Source organism: Parasteatoda tepidariorum, chromosome 1 (assembly GCF_982258835.1).
Source record: "Parasteatoda tepidariorum strain Cologne lab strain chromosome 1, Ptep-v5.0, whole genome shotgun sequence".
Classification (NCBI taxonomy): domain Eukaryota; kingdom Metazoa; phylum Arthropoda; class Arachnida; order Araneae; family Theridiidae; genus Parasteatoda; species Parasteatoda tepidariorum.
This window is the reverse complement of record NC_141755.1, coordinates 82,380,163-82,395,786: the sequence shown is the minus strand read 5'-3', so window position 1 is coordinate 82,395,786 and position 15,624 is coordinate 82,380,163. Positions and strand designations below refer to the sequence as shown.

At 26.6% G+C, this 15,624-nt stretch overlaps 1 protein-coding gene across 6 annotated transcripts in view; it reads right to left on the bottom strand.

The window, feature by feature from the left end:
• Itpr (Inositol 1,4,5,-trisphosphate receptor) overlaps positions 1-15,624 on the bottom strand; it is a 102,612-nt gene that overhangs the window by 27,790 nt on the left and 59,198 nt on the right. For 3 of the 6 annotated variants that reach the window (XM_043040886.3, XM_087167749.1, XM_087167752.1), the window contains 8 exons: positions 14,054-14,202; positions 12,820-12,931; positions 8,369-8,449; positions 5,413-5,721; positions 4,551-4,746; positions 3,734-3,889; positions 1,783-1,940; positions 342-542 (listed from right to left, as the gene is read on the bottom strand). In XM_043040886.3, the coding sequence (XP_042896820.2) occupies positions 342-542; positions 1,783-1,940; positions 3,734-3,889; positions 4,551-4,746; positions 5,413-5,721; positions 8,369-8,449; positions 12,820-12,931; positions 14,054-14,202 (1,362 nt within the window). The remainder of the gene's footprint in view (positions 1-341; positions 543-1,782; positions 1,941-3,733; positions 3,890-4,550; positions 4,747-5,412; positions 5,722-8,368; positions 8,450-12,819; positions 12,932-14,053; positions 14,203-15,624) is intronic. The other 3 variants (XM_087167753.1, XM_087167760.1, XM_087167768.1) reach the window with 1 other exon arrangement.

Genomic DNA, 15,624 nt, shown 5'->3' with positions numbered 1-15,624 from the left:
TATTTCATAAGTAATATTATTCTCACTTAAATTGGTTCAAAATAATTTTTCGTGAACTGATAGAATACCTAAAAACACAGTCACTCCTTAATACAAATAAAAAATTGCGATCAAGGATATTTTCTTCATATAATTAATTTTATTTATTTATTTTAAAACTAATTACATTGGATTGAAAACTTTAAAAGAAAAGAGTTAGTTCAGTATTAGAAAAATAAAATTTTGTAATGATGATTTTTGGAGAGGACCAATTTTTACCACATGAGTACACTGAAACAAAAGCAAATATTATGTGTAAAAATAGACACTAAATGTAAAGAAAATAAATTAAAACTATTTACTTGATTTTCATGGCATGGTCCTTGGCAATATTCAGTAAGTGTTTCTAAAGTTTGGTTAACTAAAGCAACATTGTGTTCATTAATATATAAACCTAATAATCCAAGGCCTCCTGTAGTACTTCCACATATACAATCAAGGAACATAAGAGTTTCAGATACAACATTGTAATTATTTTTATTGGTTTGGTTTCTCAAGAAATTCTAAAAATAAAAGAAATTAAAGATCTTTAACAAAAGCAGATGGATATTAAATATTGTATTCAATTTTTCAAGCTTTGATTTAAAAAAAAGGGAACAGATAAAAACTAAATTGTCATAAGTTATATAATTAAACATTTAATTTAAAAAATTCAAAATTCCAATTAAAATAATGCATAGTTGTCCAAAATAATACTTTAAATAATACATTTTTTTGGAGGTAGTTTTTACTTGCAAGATGCAAAGAAAAATATTTAAAGAAATATTCATAACTAAGCAATACTTATCCAGTCTTTAAAATTATGATAATAATTAAGGATGTTGATTATAATTTGGAAAAAAAAGAGATAACTAATCGGTTTGCACAACACATAGATTTTCTTTCTTAGACTTAATTTAATTTATCATATGTTTCTAATTGTTAACTGTCTTAATGAAAAAAGAAATACAAAATAAATAATAGTAAATAATATCAAAATTAAATTGTTAGACCTAGTTATCATTGTAAATCCACACAACTTAATAGAATTTAAAAAAATATATGGTTAAATGAGATGAAAAAAAGCTTGCTTCATAAAAATGAAAGATACTTCAAAACTTACAAAATACAAGAGGTTTCATAATTAGAACACTTGCATGCCATAATAAAGACTGATTTTCAATACAAGACTTTGGTTATAATATAATCTCGACAAAATAAATTGCACTATATTTTTAGTTATGTCAATGGCCTCAGTTATACCAATTGTGGGTATTGTATACAAATAACCAACACAAGGGTTCAACACAACTAAATAATTACTACGAAAGTTGTGAGAAAAACCTTTTTAAAAAGTTACAACACATGTAATTATTTGAAGTCTATCAAAATATAGTGAGTTGTTGTAGATAAAGAGTGAATAAAAATGTAGTTCTTCACAATATTTATTTGAAGATAAATAAACACACTGCAACCTGTAAATTTCAAATAGTCAAATTTTTATAATAATTGATTTACTACTTCAACAGCCTTTTGGATGAAACAAACTTTCTCAATTTCACTTTGAAATTTAACTACAATTACTTCATAAACAAAACTAAACACCACTCAATCCATAGTTACGAAACTACATCCAAATTTAATGAGCTGAACTTAGGTCTCCCGAAAAACATATTAATACTAAATAAGGATCTAAGGAATATTTTAATTTAATTTATCCTTTTTTTTTCATTAATAATCTATGCTATGAAAATGTGCACTTACTTGCAAATCATAATTATGGTTTTCACACAAGAGTTGTAAGAATCTTAAAATAGGCTGCATCACAACTACTTCTTGGGGAAGTTTGTTTTCTTCGGCATCTTTTGCTTTTTCAGCCTTTTCTGCTAAAATTTCTTCAAGAGCAATGTGGGTATGAGCCCCTAAAAAAGAGTTTGATACAAAACTATTAGGAAAGGGAAAAATATCAAATAAATAATAGAAAATTCAAATAAATAAACATATTGAATAAATAACGGAAATATTAAATGAAACTATTTTAATCTTATATTCTATACTCAGACATTTCAACTTAATTATTATTGATTTGAAACAATAAATATTATTGACTGCATTCATTGATTAATGTGCTTTAATCTCCAGTATTGTTTTTTAAAATTCTTAATGCTGCCATACAAAACTAAAGTAAACTCAGTGGCACGACAGCCCATAGAGGGCCAAGGCCTACTGTGCTCATCTCAGTTTTCTTGACCTTGGGCTCTGGGGTACAGAAGCAGATGTTTCGGTTAGGTGGTCAGTCAAATGCAAAACCCCTAGTGTTTAGCTCCCAAGCATGCTTGGTACTGATTTATCGACCTACTGAAAAGATGAAAGGCTGAGTCAGCCAAAAACAATGACCAGTAGAAATAAGAGAGGAGAGTTAGTAAGTGAACCCAAAAGAGTAACTAATGCTTGGAAGGACTACTTTAAAGACCTACTTGAAGGCAGAAATGATACTGTCGACACTCGGATCGACCAAGAGGATTCAGTCACTATCTGAGATGCGGAAAATCCTCCCCTGATGAAGTAAAGCTTGCTATTAAATAACTTAGAAACAACAGATCGGCTGGTCCCAACTGTATTCCATCTGAACTTTTAAAGGTTGATGAACCTGAGCTTATTAATGCTATCCATAAGATCATACTTAAAATTTGGGACAATGAATGGGAAGAAAGCTCTATCTGCACCATCTTTAAAAATTGAGACCAACTTGAATGTAGTAATTGCAGGTATTACTCTCCTCAATACAGCACATACAATCTTCTCCAACATTCTTTTTGCTAGACTCCAGCCTTTTGCTGATAAAGTGGTTGGAAACTACCAACGTGGATTTGCACCTCAAAGGTCCACCATTGACCAAATCCACACTCTAAGAAAAATCCTGCAAAAAACTAAAGAACGTTAATTTCAAGACTTTTCACTTATTTATAGACTTCAAGAGGGATAAGTTGCTTGAGGAAATGAATGAGTTAGGTATACCTGCAAAGCTTGTTAACCTCACCAACCCCCTACTAGATGGTTCAATGACATCGAAAATGATTTGAAAACCCTAAAGATTAGAAATTGAAAGGGGGCGCTGGCGTTTGTCAGCTGTTGAAGCAACCAAGGCCTGCAAGAGGCTGTTGTGCTGACAAAGAAGAAAATAAAGAAGAAAAAAAACGTGACAACAATAAAAATAAGAAGAAAAAAAAAGTAGTTTATATATATTATATATATATATATATATATATATATATATATATATATATATATATATACATACATATATACATACATACATATATATATATATACACATACATATATACATATATATATATATATATATATATACACATACATATATACATACATACATATATATATATATATATATATATATATATATATATATATATATATATATATATATATAATAAATAGATACAAGAAAACACGAAGAAAGTTAAGAAAAATATATATATATATTTGACTTGGTAAAAACAAATCTGGTTTAAAATAACATTCAAAAAACTAGACTTTAACGAAAGTTAATACAATGATGTTTATAATAGAATTAAACAAAACCTGTATATTTTTTTTTAATTTATAAAAAATATCATAAAATTCCTGGATACAATAAAAAGTATTAATAAGCCTTAATAATATAATGAATAGACAGTAAAAATTCAATTACCTGTTCCAAGGTTTAATAAATCCGATTCAGCATTCGCAGCAGCCCCTTGAGTACCAAGAGTTCGAACATGAGCATATGCTTTACTTGTAGCAGCAGCCGCATCTTCCAATTCTTCTTTTAATTCATCAGTCATAACTAAGCCATTCTGTTTAATATCTAAAATATGAATATTTAAAAATTAGGGAAGTAAAGTTTCAGAATTTTTTCATTATTTATTTATTGCATTCAGTGTATAAAATATCAAATAACCAACAGAAACCATCAAATATTAATAATGTTGAATTAAAGAAATTCAAAGTAATAAAACAAGCTGCATTTTAATATTATTAAAAATATACATAGCTACCAACTCAAATGATTGTTGGAAAATATTTCACCAAATGGTAGCAAAATAATATTTAAAGACAGAAGACTTTTTAAAAAAATAAACTATTTCACCAACACATGTTTGAATTGTTGATTTGTCATAGTGAGTAATATAATTTATTTTTCAAACTTTAAAAACCAAGATTTATACTTTAAAACATAAATGTTGCTTACCAAGAAAAAAGTTTATTATCAATCAAACCAGTTGAGAGATATAATTACTAAAGTAATAAAATTGTTTTCTTTGAAATCTAACTCACCTCCTGAAATATTGTTCTTTTTTATAAGTTTCATTTTATTTTATAAGAATTTAAAACGAAACTTGATTTAATAGAATAAAATTGATGGATAAAAAAATATCAATACAAGGAAATAATTTAAGTTGATTATTATGAAACATGGCATAACCAAAATGTTAAAACTTCTCATCACATTAAAAATAAAAACTTACTTTTAATTCTCCTGCCATCTTTGTTGAGATCTTTTGGAATACTGTCTTTTTCTTCACCAGTTTTATTAGTTAACTCCACAGTGTTTACCGTCACAGATGATTTAATTTCTTGCTGAGCATTTTTCATTTTATCATAGAACACTTTAAAAAATTTTTCAGAAAAATTTCCGGCAGTAAGTTTAAGCAACATAGATTTCTAGAAAGAAATAAAACATGAAAAAAAAGGCAGCATATTAGTCACAAACAAGCAAAAAATCTTTAAAAAAAAAAAAAAAAAAAAAAAAAAAAAAAAAAAAAAAAAAAAAAGGATTCAATCAATAAACTTTAAACAATAATAAAATATTAGTTAAAATGGGAAAAAAAAGTGGCACACGCAATAATTATCAACTACTTGAAGTTCTTAAAAAAAAATTGGCGGGTATGTGTTGTTTTGAAGTAAAATTTTCATTGTTTTAATTTTGAACAAATCAAATAAATAGGATTCAGCATTTTTGAAGAAGTGTTTTACTTTTGGGACCAATTAGAGCAATAATTTTACTTGAAAAAATTAGCTGGCAATTTTTACAAATAAAGTTATGAATAGCCTCTCACAACAAGAATAAATTTTTTTTAAAATGTGTTTAAACAAGTTTTTGAACGAATAAGGAACAATTTTTGAAAATTGTTTTGTTTAGAAGACTTCAAAGCACAGTTAGAATAAATCAGAGAATAATATTGTATAGAAATGCCTATTTTTGAGCAAAGATAGATTAGAGTACTTAAAAACAGTAAGCCCATCATTGCAATTTTATTTAAATAAAACATAATAATTATTCTATTATGGGATTTATGTAATCTAACTAAAGGTTTCAAAATTTTTTACCTGAATAACTGGATTTCCACCTTCAAGCAATGCAATACCAAGTTCCACACTTTCCAAAAATATAGCATTGCTAGGATTCTTCATAATCAGCTCAACAACTAAATTTGACGCACCTTCTTGGTCTAAATGGCATTGAACTTCAGCAAGAGTCATTTCAGCCCTGGTCAGAATAACACCACCAGGACCATGAGTTATAGGAGCTGCTGCTTTTGGAGGATGAAGTGCTTGTTTCCCATTTGCAATGCTGTCACGTTTAGCTTGCGTCTTTCCAAAATATCTCAAAATCAGTGTTTGACGTAACGCTTCACCCTAACAATGGAATATTTACATTTTTCTTTTGTTAAGCAATAAGTAGATAAATAAAATTTAAAAATAAAAAAAATGCAGAAATTACAAAAATCCATGAAAGAAGATTCAGCTAAACCTTTCAGAAAACTAATTTAATTTATTTTAAAGCTTTAATATTTTTGTTTGTTCTTCAATATTTAATTACATTTTCATTTATTCATCCAATAAATAAGAATTTTTGCTAGGGTTTATAAAAATTGATTTTGCTAATTCTGTACTTCATGCAGAATTAAAATGAATTACTTATTAGTTTCACGAGCCTTATTTTACAAGTTTAAATTTTTTAACAATTAGGAAATATGTTTAAATAATAATTCCAAGTGTTTTATCTGTAGTTGGTAAGATTATTATTAGTGCAAATTTTTTAGTAAGTCCTTTTGATATTATTTATCCACTGATAAAGCTGAAACTAATTTCAAACTATTATGTTCCTTTTTTAAAAAAAAATATTTTATATTTTATTATACATTCATTTATTGTAAAATTAATTAATGTGATCATTTTAAAATACACATGTCAGAATTTATTTTAAAATTTAGTTTCTTTTTTTATTTTTAATTATGTGAGTTTATACAGAAGAGTGAGGATACAAACAATATAAGCAATCAAAATTTGAATGGAAAATTTTTAGCTTCAGTATTAGCAAATTTAATTTTAAAGGAGGTATTGATATACATTAAATATAAATATTATGAATTATATTTTTGGCTCAGTGTGAAAACAATCAACATTGTTTGGCCAAATGCTACGGAAAATTTTTAAATTATACGTAGCATTAAATAAATTTTTTTTTAACCTTTTATCAGCAACTTAAGTTAGCTATTAGAAGAATAAACAGAAAAACACTTTTTCAAATCCTTTTCCTTTATATCATATTCATAAAAGTATTTATTGTTACATTTTATGGAAAAATTTTACAAATGTATTTCTTAATGCTAATGTTGGTTTTGGTTCAAACTAAATGTTTTGAAACATTTGAAATATTTATTTTATAATTGGTAAGGAATTTCAACAAAATGATACAAAGAAGCTAATTAAATAATGAATTGATTTCTATGAGATCAGGCACAAAATTCACATTGATGAACTTCGAAGCAATAACCTTCTGAGAACTATGCACATAAATTCCAATAAAAGAAAATTTTTTGGGATAAGCAATTTTGTTGGACTTTAAAACAATTTTCTTTATAAAACAGGGGAGATAGTGACACAAAGGGAAAACACTAAAAATTTTAGGTGAATACTATCAGTATCAAGAAATTAGTTTACATACTATACATATTTCACATTCAACATAATTTTTTGAGCTACGATTTATAATTAAATTACCTACAAATGAAGAATATATTAATTAATTTTAAAAAAAACAACTTAATTTTGATAAAAATCATGATGTTGGATTTCATAAAATGCGAAAATAGAAATCATAATATTGGACTTTAAAAACGCACGAATACGATTCGCAAAGGTCATCTTAAAATTGCGTAAACACATATGGCGATGTATGATTTTTAAACTATGTGAATATGAGTCGAGATGCAAGATTTTTAAATTGCATGAATACACATCACAAAGGGGAAATTTTAAATCAGGTAAATACAAAAATTGATATTTGATATTAAAATCGCATGAAGAATTGCAATATGAGAAGACTCTGATGCATCTCTAAATATATTCCAAATGGCAATAAATCACGAAACTAAAAATGTTTAAATGTAAATTTAAGAATTCGAAACTCCGTGAAAATTTTGTTGGATTACAAGTTTTTGATTCACAGAAGTCCGTGAATCTCAAGACATCGGGAATACCGCGATATTCGCAAAAAAATCACATGCCCCGGTCCTAGTTCTTACACCTGGACGGATGATACAAAGAAGCCGGAACACAATCACCCTTGATAAAAGGTATGCGTTAAAAATGTCCTATACCAGGGATGGCAAACCAATGGCACGCGACAATATATTTTGGGCACTCCACCAATCACAATTGTTGTTACACTATGAATTGTTATTACACAAATTTTATTACGCTATGAAGCATATGTAACAATTAAATTAAAATTCACAAAAAACAAACAAAAGAGTAAACAGTTATTGACAAAAAAACTAAAAATACTAAAAAAACAATTAATAACCGTAAAAAACAAGCTAACAAATAACTAGCAAAAAATCAACAGTCCTGCTTAAACTAACATCTTACAACCTAATATAAGTTATTGGTCATCTAATCTGCAACAACAGAAGTCACACTGATGTTACTTTAAGTTGAATTGCGTGCATAACTGAGGCATTGCAAAATGTATATATTTTTTCAATGTAAATAAAGAGTTTTGAGTTGATATTTAGTATTACTATTTTCCCAATAATCACGAAGTTAAAATTATTTGACGGCACGCCTATGACGTCATTAAGCAATTTTTTTAGAGAAAATGGCACCTTGGTGCATAAAGGTTCGCCACCCCTGTCCTATACCATAATACTATCTATTTCTGCAGTATTTCAGATATATTTTTTTTTATAATAGGAAACGAGCTGGTGCATACAATAATTACTATCTTAATTAAAAATATACAAGATACTAGGAAAAACTAATTGTAATTTTATCTTACCCTCATTTGATCTTCAAGTTCTTTCTTAGTATAAGCCTTCACCTCAGCCTTAACGATTGCAGCATGAAGATAAAAGAACAACTAATTGCAGAGAAATATGCAATAAAGATTACATAAGCAGGAGACAGCACAAGAACAGAAGAATGCAGAGGGTATTTGATTTGTGCATAGAGTTTTAAAAGCAAATTCAAGCAGCCATTGAAAGGAAACAGAAGCAAAAACAAGTATGTGGGATCTTATTATAAAATAAATAAATTTTAAATGAACTAACTATAAAGTGTTAAAGCTAAACTGGTACTTTAAATTATTACAGTATACCAAAAAACTCTAATTCCTACCTATATAATCCAAGATAAATCATGTTAATTTGAGAAGCTGGATTACAGTTATGTTCAAAAAAATAAAACATAGTGTAAATAAAATTGTTACAACAAAAAGAGTCATAATAATATAAATAAAGGAAAATATATGTGAACTACTAATAAATATATTTATATCAAAGAAACAACTCCTATTTCTAAACTCAAGGTATGAATGAAACACAGGTAAAATGATTCATTTAAACATGCAGAAACTAGATATAAAATCAAACAGATTAATAATAAGTGTTAAAATGTCCAAAAATGAGAAGAAGAAAAAAAAAATAAAGCTAAGAATTTAAGGTATTTCATAACAAAAGTTTCTGCAACTATTTTTAAAATTTGTTCTTAAAAGTTAATCTTACAAAAATAAACTAAAAGCGGCATTAGATAGCTGTATAGATTAAGAAAGTTTTAATAAATTAACAACAATATTAAAATGGAGAAATTCAAGATTAACATGAAATGGTTTGAGTAAGAAGAAAATGCAATAGGGGAAAATAGAAGAAAGGGCACATGTTGGTACCTATATCCCATTAATAAGGAAATAGGAAATTGTCTGTTAAACTTAAAGATATTAATGAAGTTATGAGTGATAGATTAAATTTACTGATATCCATACTTAATATATGATACTGATATCTATACTTAATATATGATACTGATATCTATACTTAATATATGATACTGATATCCATACTTAATATATACTGATAATATATACTGATAATATATACTGATATCTATACTTAATTTATGAAAAAATAATGATATGGTTTACTTTATTCTATACAATTGTAAAGTATAATGCTAAAGAATATTGAATCAGAGAAATATTATATTAATTCAGTCTTGACTAAGAATCTGCTGAAATTAATGAGAGCAATGCAGAAATCAGAACTCCTCTAAAGAGATCTACGATCCAGTGATAATATTTGTGAGACATTGATCTAATTGTAAATAATTTTTTATATAAGTATTACTTTTGATTATTTGTTTTTTAATTTATCCAGAAGAATGCCTTTTTCACTGTCTTGCTGAAGAGGACCAAGAATATTTACTTTTTCTTTGAGCACAAATATATTGTCCACCTAACCAAGGAAGTCCTCTTGCTACTGAGTGTCTGCTGCTATGAAAATAAGACCAAGTCAAAACCTGTCCTAAATATTTACCTCACACTCCTACTCAGGGTGCATAGCCAAATTTTTCAACAAAAAATAAGCACCTTTTAAGCATTTTTCAAGCAATTAAAAAAAATTTTTTAAGCACTTTGAAAAATATCATAATAAGACAGGGTTGGCAAGTTTCTGACAATCGATGGTTTTATTTACAGTGACGAAGACGATGGCGCGTCACAAATGATGAAATTAGCAAGAGAAATAAAATTCTCTATCGCTAATAAGGAAAAAAAAATTACAATGTTTAGTTGGTCCCTGTAATCAGCAAAAATTTGAGAGATTTTTTTATTCTATTACAGAGGGCGGAAAATGAAGTCTGAAATTGAGAATCTCCTGCAGAATGCAGCAGGGTTGCACATGAGAGTAAAAAATCCTTACCACTGAATCCAGCTCAGTATATGCAAGTGTGGACCCGAAAGTATTCAATCAAACATGTAAAACAAACGGTGTTTTCATACACTACAGACCGGCGGTATGTCGAAATAGATTGCGGTTGAATTAATTGTGAAAACGTTAAATAGGACAATTTCTTTTCGCATAATTTGTGGCGAAAATCAACATGGTAAAGAAAAATATCACATTTCGGAAAAGGGAAAATTAAGCACTTTTTAAAAACATCCATGGAAAAAAGCACCTTTAAAGGCTTTTAAAAAAAGAAAATCCAAAATAAGCACCTTTAAGCACTTTTTAAAAACACTACGCACCCTGCTACTTAAAGTATTTTAACCTTGTAACCATAGTCACGAACAGTGTTTTTAGATCAGCGGTTCTAAACTATTTTCAGCCATAGAACCCTGAATGATCACAATTCTTTCGATGGAGTTCCGACTTGAAAAATAAAGTATAAAAAGGTGATTGCGAATGAATATACGAATAAAATACTATTTTATTTTTAAAATATTTAATTTGAGAAATGAATTTTTTGATCGTTTCATCATTAATTCTTTTAAATTAGATTTTATGTCAGTTAGATTCCCAATTCAGGAGCTTTATTGAGTCTAGTAATGAACTTGTTTTCAGTATATATACATAAACTGAAGATGAATGAAATTAGCAAATTTAAGGTTTTCTTTGAAAGGAAAACTAAATTAAACTGCTATAAACATTGAAAATGGTAATTAACGAAATATATTTCTTTATTTACGAATTTAGTCATTTTATTTTGATTAAAAAAGCTAGATGAGAAATACTAATGTTATTTTTTCTAAATGCATATCCTTTTCATAATTAACTCATCATATTGTTATTATAAAAATTCTTTATTTATCAAAAAACTTGTGATTTCTTTCCTATAGGCATTTCACTTTTATTAATTTTATAAATCAAAATATTAAAGAGATAATGGATTATTGACAAAATTTAAATATAATTAAAACTATTACTGGTTTAAAAATATTAAAAAAACTCTTAACTCTAAGAACTTCGTTTAACTCTTTTACAGAAGCCCAGGGCTCCACAGAATAATATTTGGGAATAGTTGACTAGTAAGGGAAGTTCTTTAGTTCGACAGACAATAGAATGTTTCACAAGTCAGTTCAAAATCCTGGAAGGGTCACAATCACGGAAAGGGATGACTTTTTTCCATATATAAATATACTCATAGAAAAAAATTGTAATAGGGTAATGATTGACTTCAAAAAAAAAAAAATTAAATAAGAAATTATCCAAATTCATAAAAAATTTAATACTTAAATTACTTAAGAAACTACTTATTTATAAGTATTACTATTATTATATATTACGTCAGAAACTAGATAATTAAACTACTTAAAACATTTTAAAATCTAGCAATTACAAAATTATTTATTTACTTAATTTCTATAAAAAGTTTGATAAATAATTTATAATCATAAGTCAAAAATTAATTATGTGACTAGGAACATAAACGAAGTGAAATAAGCCAATTATAACTCTGATTCTTAACAAATAAAGCATCCCAACAAAGTTTCATAGTTATATATTGCTTTTATGGATGTTTAAAGTAAAGTTCTGTTTGTGTGTTTTATTTCCAAGTAGAATATGTAGTGTGAGAATTTCATGCACCAAATTAAAGAAAAAATAGGTTCACCATAAGCATGCTTAAATCAAATAATTAAAATACATATATATATATAAAGAATAATTTAAAGGTAAATAATAAAATGCAGTATGTGAATTTCATGCACCAGATAAAAGAAAAATTTGGTTCACAATAAACACGCTTAAATTAAATATTAAAAAAATAATATATATATAAAGAATAATTTAAAGGTAAATAATAAAATATAAAAAAAAGGCGTGACAATCTGTTGGAGGGAAAATGAAAGAGGTAAAAGTAAAGTGTGTTAAACAGGTATAACAGTTTGTTTTAAAACTAAAGTTTTAGTAATCTGCGATATAATTTTTATAGTAGTAAAGAAAAAATCACTTGATTGAAATTTTTTAAATAAAAAAGTACTTGAGTTGAAAAATAATTTGTTTGATTAAAAAGTTTGAGATAACAACCAATACACATTGAAGGAGTGTCATTGAGTTTAATGGCAAAGGAGCAGAAATCAGTTGTGTTCAAATGTTAAAATGGCTGTGATTCAAAACCTAATCAACTTGTGTATAAAAAGCATTTCAACCCCTTGATTAAAAAAATAATAATAATGGAAAAATTAAAAATTGAAGAGAAGTGTTAAAGTAAAAGTTAGTTTAACATTTTCTCTTTTCTTCTGAAACTTGACATACAACAAAAAGAAACCAATAATTTGCAGTAATGATAAACTTTGCAATCTATTAGTATAATAAAAGCGGAACAATGAATAAAAAACACACACTTAGTCGTTATCCGAACTTAACTTTCATTACCATTCATAATAAGAACAAATAAGAATCAATAGTTACTGGTTATTTACTGCTCTTTGTAAGTAAATAGTTAGACTAAACATACCTTTTCTCCATAGTCTGGGTCTAATGACATCATTTCTTTTAAAGTTTGCAACACTTTAATGCAAAGCTTTTCTTCTTTCTCCTCTAACAATCTTTCAGTGTGACTTATAAGTCTAAACAGCAAATAAATAAACAATGTGAGATCTAATCAAATGTGCAATAACTAATAATGTATTCGTAAAAAATTTAAAATTAGTAGTAAACATTTATTAAGGGAAAATGAAAAGACAATAACATTTGGTATAAAAATTCAATAAATCAATTAAAAATGGTATATTTGCCATTTGCATGTACGAAATTTTTTTGAAAAACATATTTCTTTAAAAATTTGGTACATTATACAGAAGAATCTAAAAATGGTGGCGTATTAAATTGAAGGGAGATTTATTTGAGAGATACAATAAATTTCTATGTCCTTAACTTAAAACAATTTATTTTTTAATGTAGACTTGCTAAAAGTATGTTATAAATTTTATTACTCTATAACCTAAATTCTACGATAACTGCAAAAATCTTTTTCTTAATATGTTACCCTTGTATTCAAGAAAAGTAGGGTAATCTTTCTGCTGGTAATAAATAGAAACAATGTATATTATGTAAAAAATAATTTTGAAAGGCAAAGGCAGTCTTTCAAAAATATTTAATTCAGTGTGTGCTTATTTTAGCACTATAAGCAAGTAGTCATAATTATACGAATTATTACAATATACCAATGACCAAGCCTAGTTGTATAATTTTAAACCATGAATTTTTAAAGGAAAAAGACAAGATATTAAAAAGAGTCAGTAATACATATCAGTTATATTTAATTTTAAGTTAAAAACATATTTAAATGAATTATTATATATTTTAACAATTGCAAATATATTTTGATAATAGTTACAGTGATTAAGAAATACTTTCACTAAGAAACTTTTAATTAAAAAAACTATAAAAATTCATAAATGAATTGATAAGTATAATTGATAAGTGATTGAATTCCACCTCAGTGACAACCAGAATATTATTTTTTATAATTTTTTATATATGTTTTCTTAAATAAATATGAATATAACTGTTATTAAACATTAATATTCAGAACAAAGATATTTCCAATTTAGATAGATATTTATAAAATATTTATTACTAAAAAATTAATTAATTTCGCAGCTTATGGCAAAGAAAAATATTGAAATTACCCTCACATTTCATGCATAGATATTTTGTAAAAATGCTAAATTAAATAATATACTAACTTTGATATGAATCCACCATTTTCACATTTTTTCCTAGCTTCAGTTCCAGGAGGGAATAAAAGTTCAGGTCGATGCAGAACATCAACTAACACTGATAATTCTGATTGAACAAGTGGATGGAGTTGATCCTCCAAAAGAGACACAATATCCTGAAGATATTAAGCAAATACACAACATTAGCATATGTGTTTAACAAAGTGAGTAATTAAAATTTCAAACCTTACACAGGGTGCATAGCCAAATCTTTCAACAAAAAATAAGCACCTTTTAAGTACTTTTTAAGCACTCAAAAAAATTTTTAAGCACTATATACATAAACAAAATTATAAAATAACTAGTTTCTGACAAAGGACTCTTTTCTTGATTATATAAGCCACTTTAAAATGATTGAGAGATTTTCGGTTCAATAGCAGAGAGTGGAAAATGAAGTCTGAAATTGAGAATATCTTGTAAAATGCAGCAGAGTTGAGATGAGAAGGAAATAATCTCACTGAACCCAGCTCAGTAGGCGCACATACAGACTCGCAAGTATTTCATGAAACATGTAAAATGATTGGCACTTTCATACGCTATGGACCGACAGTATGCCGAAACGAATTACGAAAATGCTGAATAGAACAATGTGAAAAGCACGCTTTTGCATAAAACGTGGTGAAAATCGACATGGTAAAGGAAAAAAATCTCATTTTTGATAAGGGAAAATTAAGCACTTATTAAAAACACTCAATGAAAAAAGCAACCTCAAGGGCTTTTAAAAAACGAAAATCAAAAATAAGCACCTTTAAGAACTTTTTAAAAATGCTATGCACCATGATATGTATTTAACAAAGTGAGTCCTTAAAATTTCAAACCTTACAAGACAAATAATTGACATTTTCTTCTAAAAATGTCAATAATTTAAACATAAATTTTTAATAAATAAAAGAATATAAATCAATCTCAAAAAGATAGGAAAATATTAAAAAACAGTTGACCATTTAAACAAAAATAAATTACCTAATTAAAAAATATATTCACTTTCTGATTAAAATAAAAAGACATTTTACCAGCAAAAAAATTACAACAACATAGGAATGAGAAATTTTCGGAAGTAACAACATGTTTGATTTATCATTTCAAAAAACTAGTAAAATTAGTGAATAAAAAATCCGAAGGTCTAAGAATGGATTCAATTTAACACATATCAAATACCAACAAATTGTTTAAAAAAAATTTAGATTGATAGAAAAATTTTCCAAATAAACATTTACAAAAGGAAAGTATTAATTACTTCATTTTCAATTACAGTAATACATGAATAAGTTTATATCGTCAAAGATAATCCTAGTTCAATTCTGGCTGTGATAGCTACATTTCTTATAAACTTTAATGTCTTTTAATGACAATGAAGACTTATAAGCACAGTAGACAAGCTGGTAGACAAATGGAGACCCATCGACATTAGGTTGATCATAAGAGGAATTTATTATAATTCACAAGCAGTAAGATATATAGACTTTTCAAATATTTGCCTATAGAATTTCATTGCTTTAATATCCTTCTAAATTATAAGACTTTATTGAAAATTGACA